This window comes from Bombina bombina, chromosome 2 (genome assembly GCF_027579735.1).
Source record: "Bombina bombina isolate aBomBom1 chromosome 2, aBomBom1.pri, whole genome shotgun sequence".
Classification (NCBI taxonomy): domain Eukaryota; kingdom Metazoa; phylum Chordata; class Amphibia; order Anura; family Bombinatoridae; genus Bombina; species Bombina bombina.
The window spans coordinates 407,940,090-407,955,343 of NC_069500.1; the positions used below are offsets into that span (position 1 = coordinate 407,940,090).

Below are 15,254 nucleotides of genomic sequence, written 5' to 3' on the forward strand. Positions count from 1 at the left end.
GAACAAAAGAAGCCCCCTGAACTAAACGATGGTGATCTGTCCACCACGTCAGAGAGTGTCGTACAATCGGTTTTAAAGATATTAATTGAGATATCTTTGTGTAATCCCTGCACCATTGGTTCAGCATACAGAGCTGAAGAGGTCGCATGTGAAAACGAGCAAAGGGGATCGCGTCCGATGCAGCAGTCATAAGACCTAGAATTTCCATGCATAAGGCTACCGAAGGGAATGATTGTGACTGAAGGTTTCGACAAGCTGAAATCAATTTTAGACGTCTCTTGTCTGTCAAAGACAGAGTCATGGACACTGAATCTATCTGGAAACCCAAAAAGGTTACCCTTGTCTGAGGAATCAATGAACTTTTTAGTGAATTGATCCTCCAACCATGATTTTGAAGAAACAACAAAAGTCGATTCGTATGAAATTCTGCTAAATGTGAAGACTGAGCAAGTACCAAGATATCGTCCAAATAAGGAAATACCACAATACCCTGTTCTCTGATTACAGATAGAAGGGCACCGAGAACCTTTGTAAAAATTCTTGGAGCTGATGCTAGGCCAAACGGCAGAGCCACAAACTGGTAATGCTTGTCTAGGAAAGAGAATCTCAGAAACTGATAGTGAGCTGGATGAATCTGAATATGCAGATATGCATCCTGTAAATCTATTGTGGACATATAATGCCCTTGCTGAACAAAAGGCAGGATAGTCCTTACAGTTATCATTTTGAATGTTGGTATCCTTACATAACGATTCAATATTTTTAGATCCAGAACTGGTCTGAAGGAATTCTCCTTCTTTGGTACAATGAAGAGATTCGAATAAAACCCCAGCCCCTGTTCCAGAACTGGAACTGGCATAATTACTCCAGCCAACTCTAGATCTGAAACACATTTCAGAAATGCTTGAGCTTTTGCTGGGTTTACTGGGACACGGGAAAGAAAAAATCTCTTTGCAGGAGGTCTTATCTTGAAACCAATTCTGTACCCTTCTGAAATAATGCTCTGAATCCAAAGATTGTGAACAGAATTGATCCAAATTTCTTTGAAAAAACGTAATCTGTCCCCTACCAGCTGAGCTGGAATGAGGGCCGCACCTTCATGTGGACTTAGAAGCTGGCTTTGCTTTTCTAGAAGGCTTGGATTTATTCCAGACTGGAGATGGTTTCCAAACTGAAACTGCTCCTGAGGATGAAGGATCAGGCTTTTGTTCTTTGTTGAAACGAAAGGAACGAAAATGATTATTAGCCCTGTTTTTACCCTTAGATTTTTTATCCTGTGGTAAAAAAGTTCCTTTCCCACCAGTAACAGTTGAGATAATAGAATCCAACTGAGAACCAAATAATTTATTACCCTGGAAAGAAAGGGAAAGTAGAGTCGATTTAGAAGACATATCAGCATTCCAAGTTTTAAGCCATAAAGCTCTTCTAGCTAAAATAGCTAGAGACATAAACCTGACATCAACTCTGATAATATCAAAAATGGCATCACAGATAAAATTATTAGCATGTTGAAGAAGAATAATAATGTTATGAGAATCATGATCTGTTACTTGTTGCGCTAAAGTTTCCAATCAAAAAGTTGAAGCTGCAGCAACATCCGCCAAAGATATAGCAGGTCTAAGAAGATTACCTGAACACAAATAAGCTTTTCTTAGAAAGGATTCAATTTTCCTATCTAAAGGATCCTTAAAGGAAGTACCATCTGCCGTAGGAATAGTAGTACGTTTAGCAAGGGTAGAGATAGCCCCATCAACTTTAGGGATTTTGTCCCAAAACTCTAATCTGTCAGATGGCACAGGATATAATTGCTTAAAACGTTTAGAAGGAGTACATGAATTACCCAAATTATTCCATTCCCTGGAAATTACTTCAGAAATAGCACCAGGAACAGGAAAAACTTCTGGAATAACTACAGGAGATTTAAAGACCTTGTCTAAACGTTTAGATTTAGTATCAAGAGGACCAGAATCCTCAATTTCTAATGCAATTAGGACTTCTTTAAGTAAAGAACGAATAAATTCCATTTTAAATAAATACAAGATTTATCAGCATCAACCTCTGAAACAGAATCCTCTGAACCAGAAGAATCATTAGAATCAGAATGATGATGTTCATTTAAAAATTCATCTGGATAAAGAGAAGTTTTAAAAGACTTTTTATGTTTACTAGAAGGAGGAATAATAGACATAGCCTTCTTAATAGATTCAGAAACAAAATCTCTTATGTTATCAGGAACACTCTGAACATTAGATGTTGATGGAACTGCAACAGGTAATGGTATTTTACTAAAGGAAATATTTTCTGCATTAACAAGTTTGTCATGACATTTAATATAAACAACAGCTGGAGGAACAGCTACCAAAAGTTTACAGCAGATACACTTAGCTTTGGTAGTTCCAGCACCAGGCAGCGATTTTCCTGAAGTATCTTCTGACTCAGATGCAACATGAGACATCTTGCAATATGTAAGAGAAAAAACAACATATAAAGCAAAATTGATCAAATTCCTTAAATGACAGTTTCAGGAATGGGAAAAAATGCCAAAGAACAAGCTTCTAGCAACCAGAAGCAATGAAAAATGAGACTTAAATAATGTGGAGACAAAAGCGACACCCATATTTTTTTAGCGCCAAATAAGACGCCCACATTATTTGGCGCCTAAATGCTTTTGGCGCCAAAAATGACGCCACATCCGGAACGCCGACATTTTTGGCGCAAAAGAACGTCAAAAAATGACGCAACTTCCGGCAACACGTATGACGCCGGAAACAGAAAAAAGATTTTTTGCGCCAAAAAAGTCTGCGCCAAGAATGACGCAATAAAATGAAGCATTTTCAGCCCCCGCGAGCCTAACAGCCCACAGGGAAAAAGTCAAATTTTTTAAGGTAAGAAAAAATGATTGATTCAAATGCATTATCCCAAATATGAAACTGACTGTCTGAAAATAAGGAATGTTGAACATCCTGAGTCAAGGCAAATAAATGTTTGAATACATATATTTAGAACTTTATAAAAAAAGCACCCAACCATAGCTTAGAGTGTCACAGAAAATAAGACTTACTTACCCCAGGACACTCGTCTACATGTTGTAGAAAGCCAAACCAGTACTGAAACGAAAATCAGCAGAGGTAATGGTATATATATATATATATAAGAGTATATCGTCGATCTGAAAAGGGAGGTAAGAGATGAATCTCTACGACCGATAACAGAGAACCTATGAAATAGACCCCGTAGAAGGAGATCATTGCATTCAAATAGGCAATACTCTCCTCACATCCCTCTGACATTCCCTGCACGCTGAGAGGAAAACCGGGCTCCAACCTGTTGCGGAGCGCATATCAATGTAGAATCTAGCACAAACTTACTTCACCACCTCCATAGGAGGCAAAGTTTGTAAAACTGATTTGTGGGTGTGGTGAGGGGTGTATTTATAGGCATTTTGAGGTTTGGGAAACTTTGCCCCTCCTGGTAGGAATGTATATCCCATACGTCACTAGCTCATGGACTCTTGCTAATTACATGAAAGAAATCTTGTGGAAAGCCGTCCCAGAAGAGTTGCAGCAGATATGGCTAAAGAGTGGGGCACAACTGCATATTAAATGTCCATGGTTTTGTTATGCCATGTCTAAACAAGCTCATATAGGTGTGATAGTCAGATGTCCATTTACTTTTGACAGTGATTGCAAGAAACATTTCAGATCATTTCTACAACTTATATTTGGTGAGATACTTTGCCCCACATATCCCTGAAGTGAAATGTCTAAGATGACATAGCAGTGCATTGAAGCTAGAGCACAGTACTTACACCAGCCTCGTACGGTGTGCTTCCCACAAGTCATTACATATTCACTTTTCTGATTCTTTCCAGGGATCACTTCAAATTTGATCGAAGTGTCACCCATGCCATGGTTTCTAAATAAAAAAAAATAAAATAAAATTGTTTATTACAAAAACACCGCCTATATTGTAACATAGCTGTGCACCTGCTGCTTGGGACCATCTCTCTGTGGCTGTCAAGCAGTACCTTAATAACCCGTTAGAACAAAATTACCAGATAAATTCCTTTCTTTCCTGGCAGGGAGAGTCCACAACTTCATTCCTTACTTTTGGGAAATACAACACCTGGCCACGAGGAGGAGGCAAAGAGACCCCAACCAAAGGCTTAAATATCCCTCCCACTTTCACTATCACCCAGTCATTCTGCCAAGGGAACAAGGAAAAGTAGGGGAAACATCAGGGTATAAAGGTGCCAGAAGAAAAACAAAAAGGGAGCCGCCCAAACAGAGAATAAACTTACGGGCGGGGTCGTGGACTCTCCCTGCCAGGAAAGAAATGAATTTATCTGGTAAGCATAAATTGTGTTTTCTGGAGAGGAAGGTAATTATAAACACATGTGGTGGGACTGTTCCCACTCACACAGAGTCTGGAACAAACTATCCCGATTTCTAAGTTTTATTTTAGATAGCCCAATTAATGTGTCTATGGAACAAGCCTTCCTTCACATTAGACTCAGAGAATTTAATAAACATATCAACTTGTTCATTAAGATAACATGCACAGCCACAAGGGTATGTATAGCTCGTCATTGGAGGGAGGGAGCCCCTTCCTGGGAGGAAATCGTACTCAAGATCAAATATTACTACAATATGTCAGCACAGGCAGCATTTATCCTAGACACCCAAGAAACCTTCCAGAAGGTTTGGTATTATTGGGTCTTACATAATATGGCTTAGCACACCAGTCAATGTTATCAGAGTCCTTCCCCCAGGGTACCCTTCCCTCATGTGCTCTTAGCCCCCCAATGTGACAGGAGAAAAATAGAATAATAGAAAAATAGTAAAATACAATTACAATAAACAATATGGATGGAGTGATGCGGTCTGGAGATAATTCCTTTTCTGTATTTTGTTTTCCCCTCTTTACTTTAATCTCTTTTTTTTCTGCTAGTCTTTTACTATGGTGTTCCTCTTCTTGGAAACATGTTGTTTTGCTGGGTCACAGTGTGATCTATAGTGATTAGCAATACTAAATATTTACACTCAGACCTGTTTTTTATTACATTGATTCCTTTATTGCAATGGTTGATGTATACCGGCTTCCTATGTTGAAGAGGACTCACAATTAGCGGTATTTGTTGATTTTGTACTTTGGAATCTTTCTTACTCTATTTACCTTGTAACTTTTGGAAACCAAGATTCATGTTATTATGGATTGTTCCTTTTTCTTCTTTTTTTCTGTTACCATGCCTTTACTACAAAATAATAAAAATTACTTTTTCATAAATTGTGTTTTCTTTCCATAAGGCAGGGAGAGTCCACAACTTCATTACTGTTGGGAAAACAAATACCCAAGCTCCAGAGGACACTGAAGGAGACCCTAATCTTAGGGAACCACAGCCTGCAAAAGTTCTCTCACGAAAGCTGCTTCAGCCGAAGCAAACACATCAAACTTGTAAAATTTAGAAAAAATTATGTAAGGAGGACCAGGTAGATTCCTTATAAATTTGATAAATTGAGGCTTTGTTCTTAAAAGCCCAGGAAGAAGCTACTGCTCTAGTGTAATGAGCCGTAATTCTCTCAGGAGGCTGTTGTCCCACCGTTTCATAAGATAGGCGGATGACACTCCTCAACCAGGAAGACAGGGAAGATGTAGTAGCCTTCTTACCCCTACGTTTACCCGCATAGATTACAAACAAAGATGAAGATTGGCTGAACTCTTTAGTAGCCTGAAGGTAGAACTTCAAGGCACGAACAACATTTAGATTGTGAAGCAAACGCTCCTTCGCCAAAGAAGGATTGGGACACAAGGAAGGAACAATAATCTCTTGATTAATGTTGCGATCTTACACCACCTTAGGAAGGAAACAAAACTTAGTATGTAAAACCGCCTGATCGGCATGAAAAAAAAGATAAGGAGAAATCTCGGAGACTCTGTGAGCAGAGGCAATAGCCAATAGGAACAAAACCTTCCAAGATAATAGTTTAATGTCAACATTATGCATGGGCTCAAACGGAGCATGCTGCAACACACGAAGAACAAGATTGAAACTCTATGGCGGAACCATCTTTCTAAACACAAGTCTGATCCGAGTCAGGGCCTTAGCGAAGGACTGCACCATCTGGAAGCTCAGCTAATCTCATGTGCAATAACACCGACAGGGCCAATGTCTGTCTCTTTAGGGAACTAGCAGATAAACCCTTCTCCAGTCCATCCTGGAGAAAAACATAAAATTCTAGCAACTTTAACCTTTTGGCAAGAAAAAAGACGCTCCTCACACCAGTGCAGGTAAGTCCGCCACACCTTATGGTAGATGCGTTGAGTAACAGGCTTACAAGCTTGAATCAAAGTGTCAATGACACTCTCAGAGAAACCTCTCCTGGCTAAGACTAAGCGTTCAATCTCTACACAGTCAGCCTTTAGAGAATCTAGGTTTTGATGAAGGAAAGGACCCTGTATTAGCAGGTCCCTGTGACAAGGTAACCTCCACGGAGGAGATAAGGACATCCCCACCAGATCCATGAACCAAGTCCTTCACGGCCAGGATGGAGCAATTAGAATCACTGATGCTTGCTCGTTTGATGCGGGCCACGACATGAGGGAGAAGAGGTAATGGAGGAAAGAGATATGAGTCTGAACCTCCATGGAACAGCTAGGGCATATAGGACAGCTTGAGGATCCCACGATCTTGATCCATACTTGGGTAGTTTGGCATTGAGACAGGAGGCCATGAGGTCCATCTCCGGCACCCCCCATCTGCTGCTTATCTCTGCAAAGACAATTCCCCCGGGTGAAAGGATTGCCTGCTGATAAAGTCTGCTTCCCAGTTGTCCACACCCGGAATGTGGATCGATGACAGCGTACAGTTGTGGGCCTCCGCCCATTCTAGGATTTGAGATACTTCTGTCATCGCTAAGGAACTTTTCATGGCACCCCAAACTGCTCCCCAGCCAGATAGACTGGCGTCCGTACTCACAATCTCCCAGCACGTGCCTTGGGACAGGTGATCTTGATAGAGCCACCAAGAGAGCGAGAATGGTTGCCGTTCCATTGTCTCAGCATGTATAGCTGTAAAGGTCTGAGATGGAATCTGGCAAAGGTAATGATGTCCTACAAGACACCATGAGTCCAATCACCTCCATACACTGGGCCACTGAAGGTCTCAAGGAGGCCTGGAGGGCAAGACATGCGGTTAGCTTGCAACGTCTCTGATCTGTTAGAAAGATCTTCATGGACACCAAGTCTATAACAATGCCCAGGAAATTCACTCTATTTGGGTGTAAGCAAACTCTTTTCCAAGTTTATCTTCCATCCATGTGACTGAAGAAGACTTAGAAGTTCTGAGTGATCCCTGTACCAAGATATCGTCCACGTAATGAGCTACTGCTATACCTCAGATTCTGGCAACCGGTAGAAGAGCCCCCAGAACCTTCGCAAATATACTTGGAGCAGTAGCTAAGCACTGAAGTGTTGATCTAGAAAGGCGAATCTCAGGAACTGGAAATGTTCCCTGTGGATCGGAACGTGAAGGTATGCATCCTTCTGATCTATGGTAGTCATAAACTGTCCTTCATGAACCAGGGGAAGGATTTATCTTATAGTCTCCATCTTGAAGTAGGGGACACTTAGAAATTTGTTTAGGCATTTCAAGTCCAGGATTGGACGAAAAGTTCCCTCCTTTTTGGGAACCACAAAGAGGTTTGAATAGAACCCTAGACCTCTTTCTGATGCAGGTACTGGTATTATTACTCCTAAGGAGGATAGGTCCCTTACGCAATCTAAAAAGGTGTCATCTTCTCTGGTCTTGTAGACAGTCTGGAGAGTAGGAATCTGCCCATGGGCGGATGAGATTTGAATCCTATCCGGTATCTCTGAGATACAACCTCCAGAACCCAGAGAATCCTGAACCTCCTGAAACCAAGCGTCTGAGAAAAGTGACAATCTGCCCTCTACTTAATCCGATCCTGGATCGGGGGCCCGCCCCTTCATGCCGATTTGTTAGTTATCGGACGGATTCTTTGTCTGTTTGGACTTGTTCCAGGACTGAGCAGACTTCCAAGTGCTCTTGGGCTGCTCAGGTATGGATGAAGATTGAGGTCTGTTCTTCTTATCCTGAGGTAGGAAGGCACCTTTCCTTCCAGTAACTGTAGAGATGATTGAGTCCAGACCTGGTCCAAATAAAGTCTTCCCCTTGAAAGGAAGAGAAAACGAGTCTGGATTTAGAAGCTGGGACTGAAAAACCTGAAGCCTTAGCATTCAGGTGAATAATCTGCATATTCGCATTACAGATGAAAAATTAGCTAAGCTTTTAATTCTCTCCTGAATATCCTCAAGGGGAGATTCCACCTCGATAAGTTCTGACAAGGAGTCGCACCAGTAGGTGGCGGCCCCGGCCACCGCCGATTGAAATAAAAATCCTGCGTGTTGGAACATTCTCCTTAGGAAAGTTTCCAATTTCTTATCCATAGGTTCCCTAAAGGAAGAGCTATCCTCAAGAGGGATAGAAGTATGCTTGGCTAGCGTCAAAATGGGGCCACCCACCTTAGGGATGGAGCCCCACAGCTCTAATTGAGAGTCAGGGACCGGGAATTTTTTTCTAAAAGTAGCAGAGGGAGAAAAGGATGTTCCAATTCTTTCCCAGAAAAGTTTGTGGAACCTCACTGTCTTCATAAACCCTATCTAACTTAGGAATCTTAGGTTCCTCGAGTAGCTAAGCCTCTGGAACTTCTAGCGTAGACAGGACCTCCTTCAGTAAAAAACTCCAGCAGATGTTCGATTTTAAATCTAAAGGAGGGTTCCTCTGCCGGAGATTTAGTAATAGAAGTCTCCGACTCTGAAAGTTCACCCTCTGACGACAGAGGTTAACTCATCCTCGGATAGCTGGGACATACAAGTTAGATCTGATTGGAAATTAGATTAATCTAAAAACAGCAGAACTGTGTTTAACCTTTCTCTTACAAGAGATAGGCAGGGTACTCGGGGTCGTGGACACCGCCGATTGTAACTACGTAGTAAAGTCCGCAGGCAAAAGGCCCCCTCCAGACTGAGAAATAACTGTGCTGTGGGGAACAGAATGAGAAGTAGTTAGGGAATAAGGAAGTGAATGAAGCCGCACCCGGTCACATGTTGCGCAAGGCAGGACCTCCCCTACTATGAAAAAGTACACAAAGCTATTAGGAGCTGCGCAACTCACAAAAGTTAAAGTGAAACATGCCTGTTCCAGCCAACAGTACACAGTCTAAATGAGCCCTGAAAACGTTCTTGACAAATGTTAAAGCAGTATATAAACTCCCCAAAATTTTCCCAATAAGGGACTGAGGAGATACTGACCCTCAATTCTACTTAGGTATAGAAGAGTCACACTGTGACCCTATATAAGGCGTCCCTGCTATATTAAAATAACACACAGACTTACCCTCCAGGATCCATGCTGTGGAACAGATACAGCCTCTCAAGTGTGACAGCTTTGCAGCAATGCTCTGACAGGGACCCGAGTGTGGAAAAGCATGCAGTGTAACTTGTTAACACCTATTGCTCAGGAGTTGTTAGACAGTTTGGATGGCTTTGCAGAAAAACTTTCCCTGCATCTCCAGACTCTAACTTTCATAAATACTCTCACTGAGAGGTTTAAATGATTACTTAAAACTCCAGTCCTCTTCTTAAAGGGAACATACCCGTTAAGGACTGAACAAATCTTCTGACACTTCTCTGCCATCCTCCTCTAGTGATGAAAGGCAAAGAATGACTGGGGGGTATAGGGGAAGTGGGAGGGATATTTAAGCATTTAGCTGGGGTGTCTTTGCCTCCTCCTGGTGGTCAGTTTTGTATTTCCCAACAGTAAGGAATGAAGTCATGGACTTTCCCTGCCTTATGGAAAGAAACCCACAAGTTTTCGTTCATGATTCAGAAAGATAATACAAATAAAAAAAATAAAAAAGTTTTCAATTCACTTCTTTTATCAAATGTGCTTTGTTCTTATTTTATCCTTTGTTGAAGATATATCTAAATAGGTAGCGTTCACGTCTGGGGCCACAACATGACAGGAAATAGTTCTGCTATCTAGTGCTCTTACTAAGGTATAACACTGTCGCAAAACTGCTGCTATTTTGTGCTGCAGACATGTGCACACCCCTGGACTTACAGCCCTGCTTTTATGCCAACCTTGTTCCTTGAGTCAGGGTGGGCTTAAAAGGAACATAAAAAACATTTTTCAACAAAGGATAATAAGAAAATGAAGAAAATTTAATATAATTGGAAAGTTGTTTAAAATGGTATGTTCTTTTCGACTCGTGAAAGAAAAAGGTTGGGTTTTATGTCCCTTTCAGGTAAGCAATTCATACATTTTAGCAGGTTTGTGTCACTTGGTAAACTGAATTTATTTTTCTAGCTTAGATAAACAGTAATAATCATTGGAATTGCTGAATGAATATTCAGCAATTAAAATAAATAATATTACCTTTTAAGGCACTCATGGAGGATTTGATATGGAGACAAAAGCCCAGCTTTATTGGTCAGTTCATAAACCCGGGAATCTTCAATACTGATATGGTTAAAATACTGTGCAACAGAAACAGATATGAATTCAATGTGACCAAGCCAATTTATTTTAGATGGTTGCTATGGAAATTACACAACTACTGCTTTACAGTTCATTCCACGTTATGTTTAATTATATTTAGCAGCTACAGTTAAAAAAATAAATAAAAATTATATATATATATATATATATATATATATATATATATATATATATATATATATATAAATAAATAAAATATTCCCTTCTCCCACCTTTAGTCGTGCTCACCTCAAGTTCATCGCTGTCTTTTGGTTTCTCATCAACAGTCTGCTTTATGAAGTCAGGAATAAGGATTTCCAGTGTAGATTGTGCTAGGAAGAAAATATTTGCACTAAAAGTTATTCTAGGGAGATTATGTATTCTGCTTCATGAAACAAAGTGTGCCAGTGGAAAAAAAATAAATATTAAAAATGGATTTCAAATAACCAAAAAGTATTTTAGACTTAAACTGGGGTCTTTATCAATGTAAACAGCAAAACAACTAGGGTAATAATAAAAAAAAAAATATATATATATATATATATATATATATATATATATATATATAAATAATAATAATAAATAATAATAATAAATAATAAAATATATATATATATTGCCACTGCCATCTATAGTAGTTTATAAGAACTACAAGCTGTTGATGCATACAGTCAGTCACAAGTTACATTTAGCTTAAAAAGGGACATAAATCACACAATTTCTTTCATGATTCAAATATAGAGCATGCAATTTTAAACAACTTTCTAATTTACTTCTATTATGTAATTTGCTTCATTCTCTTGATATTCTTTGCTGAAAATCCTATCTAGATAGGCTCAGTAGCTGCTGATTGATTGAGTGCTGCACAAAGATGCCTCGCGTGATTGGCTCACACATGTGAATTGCTATTTATTCAACAAAAGATATCTAAAGAATGAAGCAAATTAGATAATAGAAGTAATTTGGAATGCCGTTTACAATTGTATTCTCTACCTGAATCATGAAAGAAAAAAATTTGGGTTTAGTGTCCCTTTAAAAGCAACACATTACAGACTACAAGCATATTTAGAATGAAATATATTAAATGTACTTCACAATTTTTCTTAAACACATCAATATAAACAGATTTGTTTAACATATTTTTATTTACCAGTAATTCAATCTCATGTTTGGCAGCAACACATATTTAAAGGGACACTGAACCCAAATTTTTTCTTTTGTAATTCAGAAAGAGCATGCAATTTTAAGCAACTTTCTAATTTACTCCTATTATCAATTTTTCTTCGTTCTCTTGCTATCATTATTTGAAAAAGGCATCTAAGATTTTTTTTGGTTTCAGTACTCTGCACAGCACTTTTATATAGGTGGATGAATTTATCCACCAATCAGCAAGCACAACTCAGGTTGTTCACCAAAAATGGGCCGGCATCTAAACTTACATTCTTGCATTTCAAATAAAGATACCAAGAGAATTAAGAAAATTTGATAATAGGAGTAAATTAGAAAGTTGCTTAAAATTTCATGCTTAATCTGAATCACGAAAGAAAATTTTTGGGTACAGTGTCCCTTTAACATTCTGACTGATACGCTTTGCCAAAGAGCATCAACAACTTAACAAATCAAGGTATTTGTCTGCTTCATAAATCAGAGCACAGGATGTCCCTAACCATCTCTTTAATATCTTTGCAGCCAGAGAAAGCTGCAATACGTTGGGGACTCCTAAGCCAGCAAATAGGTTAAAGGGACACTAAACCCAAATTTTTTGTTTCATGATTCACATAGAGCATGCAATTTTAAGCAACTTTCTAATTTACTCCCATTATCATTTTTTATTCATTCTCTTGCTATCTTTATTTGAAAAGCAAGAATGTAAGTTTAGAAGCAGGCCCATTTTTAGTTCACAACCTGGATTGTGCTTGCCGATTGGTGGCTAAATGCACCCACCATTAAACAAGTGCTGTGCAGGTACTGAACTAAAAGTTCACTGGCTCCATAGCTTAGATGCCTTCTTTTTCAAATAAAGATAAGAAAACGAAAAAAAAAATTAATAGGAGTAAATTAGAAAGTTGCTCTATCTGAACCATAAAAGAAAAAATTGGGTTTAGTATGCCTTTAAGCAGAATTCTGCAAAATAAGATAGGTCAGATACATATGCCCAGCAACCCTTGCTTGCTCCTGATAGAGATACATAACCACACCATTTTACCAATTTTTATACATACATACATACATACATACATACATACATACATACATACATACATACATACATACATACATACATACATACATTAAAAAACAATGAGAAAAACACCGCAAAAGCTTTAATCAAAAAATAGAATACAATATACTGTTCTAGATTACCAGCTTTATTCTTTGCCAGTTTTTTGCTGCGTGCAGTTCCAGTACCATAAGTCACTCCATCAATAATAACAGATGCTCCAAAAGGCTCACTTGGGTTTTCTAAAAAGTAGATCAGCAGATTAATCAAAAATAGCATGGAAGTAATTTTGTAGACAAATTAAATTTTTCTATCATTTTCAACCTACTATAATGCCTACTCATTTTTCATTAAAGGACCATTAAAATACAGTAGAAATGCATGATCAGAAAGTGCATAATAAAAAGAACTTTAAATGAACAGTATATTAAGTATAAAAGTCCACTATATCATATGACAGCAATCAGCCAGACTCATGTACATATACACTGAACTCTTGCATATGCTCAACAGTAGCAGGTGCTTCGGAAAGTGCACAATTTTATTATTATGGGATTACATTGGAAAGTCTCTTAAAACTGCATGCTCTATCTGAATCATGACATTTTAAAATTTGCCTGTAGTTTCATTAAAAGGGACAGTAAACCAATGAAATGTTATATAAATCTGCACATAGTGCAGAATTATATGACATTAGCTTGGCTCCAAGTTTATAAATCAAACTATTGCAGAGATATATTCCAAAATGCAATTTTCCTGACCGCTGCTCCTGGCTCTACTGAGCAGGTCTTAATTTGCATAAGCACATCGCGGGCACGCTGTCTAGTCACAGCTGGCCCGATAGTGCCATTAAACTGAATGTAGCTCGCTCCGAATCTGGTAGCGATCTACATTCAGTTTAACGGCGCGATCGAGCCGGCTATGTGCAGAATTATATAACATTTCTTAGGTTTACTGTAAAATAAGAATCTTCCTGCAACTCAGCACAGGCCCACAACAGCATGTGTGTATGGAGAGAAAAAAAAACAAAAAAACAAATAAAAAGAACGCTACTAATTTTTTTTTTTAATTTTTTTTTACTAGAAACATTTTTCAAAATGGAAGTTAATTGCAAAAAAGCTTCTAGTTAAGATTTAAATTGACTTCTCTATCCCTTTAACATATGTTAAAACTAACGATCAACACGCCTCAGGCAGCCCACGGCAGAATGCTATTTTACTGTGAGGTGAACTTAGCCAGCATGGCGCCAGCTGGCCCGCAAGGCTATTGGCTAAGAGGTGGAAATGTTAGCTCACAGCAAAATTGCTTTCTGCCGTAGGCTGCCTGAGGAACTCAGTGAGGCGAACACTTAAGATAAATAAAAGAACTTTCAGCATGAAGTATTTTATACTTCATGAATGAAAGTCCCCTTTATTTGTTCCACTGGTAAATCCTAGCGTTTGTCAATCACTTGAACTGCTGAGAAGGTACCCGAATAAAAAAAAAAATATATAGGCACCTAAAGTAAGGAACAATCTATATAATCCATATACAATGATACACTTAGCCCTGGTTTAATGCTTCTTTAAAGGGATTGCAAACTATGGCACTTTAATCCACAGTATATAAAATGATTAATATAAACAGGGGGAGTTTAATTCAATAATATTTAAAGTCGCTTCCTTCGTAAAATAATTACCATTTATTGATCCTAAACATGCCGTTCCTCTGCCCGCATCTCAAACTTTATTTTTGCCTTCAGTGACTAATCTGGCATCATCCAATTGTTGCATGCCCCACGAGCTGGATGCCAAAGGGGGCATGCAACAATTGAATGAAGCCAGATTCGTCATAGAAGGCAAAAATCAAGTATGAAATGCGGGCGGGTGAACGGCGCAATGTTTACGATCAATAAATAACTATTTTACGAAGAAAGCGTCTTTAACCCCTTAGTGACCAGGCCACTTTTCAATTTGTTGACCATCTGGGACCAAGGCTATTTTTGCATTTCTGCGATGTTTGTGTTTAACTGTTATTTTCCTCTTACTCATTTACTGTACCCACACATATTATATACCGTTTTTCTCGCCATTAAATGGACTTTCTAAAGATACCATTATTTTCATCATATCTTATAATTTACTATAAAAAAATTATAAAATATTAGGAAAAAATTAAAAAAAAAAAAAAAAAAAAACACACTTTTTCTAACTTTGAGCCCCAAAATCTCTAACACATCTACAACCACCATAAAATATCAATGCTAAACAGTTTCTAAATTTTGTCTTGAGTTTAGAAATACCCAATGTTTACATGTTCTTTGCTTTTTTTGCAAGTTATAGGGCAATAAGTACAAGTAGCACTTTGCTATTTCAAAACCATGTTTTTTCAAAATTGGCGATAGTTACATTGTAACACCAATATCTGTCAGGAATCCCTGAATAACACTTCAAATGTATATATTTTTTAAAAGAAGACAACCTAAGGTATTAAACT

At 38.5% G+C, this 15,254-nt stretch overlaps 1 protein-coding gene across 1 annotated transcript in view; it reads right to left on the bottom strand.

Moving 5' to 3' along the window:
• DGCR8 (DGCR8 microprocessor complex subunit) overlaps positions 1 to 15,254 on the bottom strand; it is a 141,476-nt gene that overhangs the window by 83,915 nt on the left and 42,307 nt on the right. Inside the window, exons 8-11 of the mRNA XM_053701901.1 lie at positions 12,923 to 13,021; positions 10,808 to 10,890; positions 10,457 to 10,557; positions 3,809 to 3,915 (exon numbers count right to left, since the gene is read on the bottom strand). Coding sequence (XP_053557876.1) covers positions 3,809 to 3,915; positions 10,457 to 10,557; positions 10,808 to 10,890; positions 12,923 to 13,021 — 390 coding nt within the window. The remainder of the gene's footprint in view (positions 1 to 3,808; positions 3,916 to 10,456; positions 10,558 to 10,807; positions 10,891 to 12,922; positions 13,022 to 15,254) is intronic.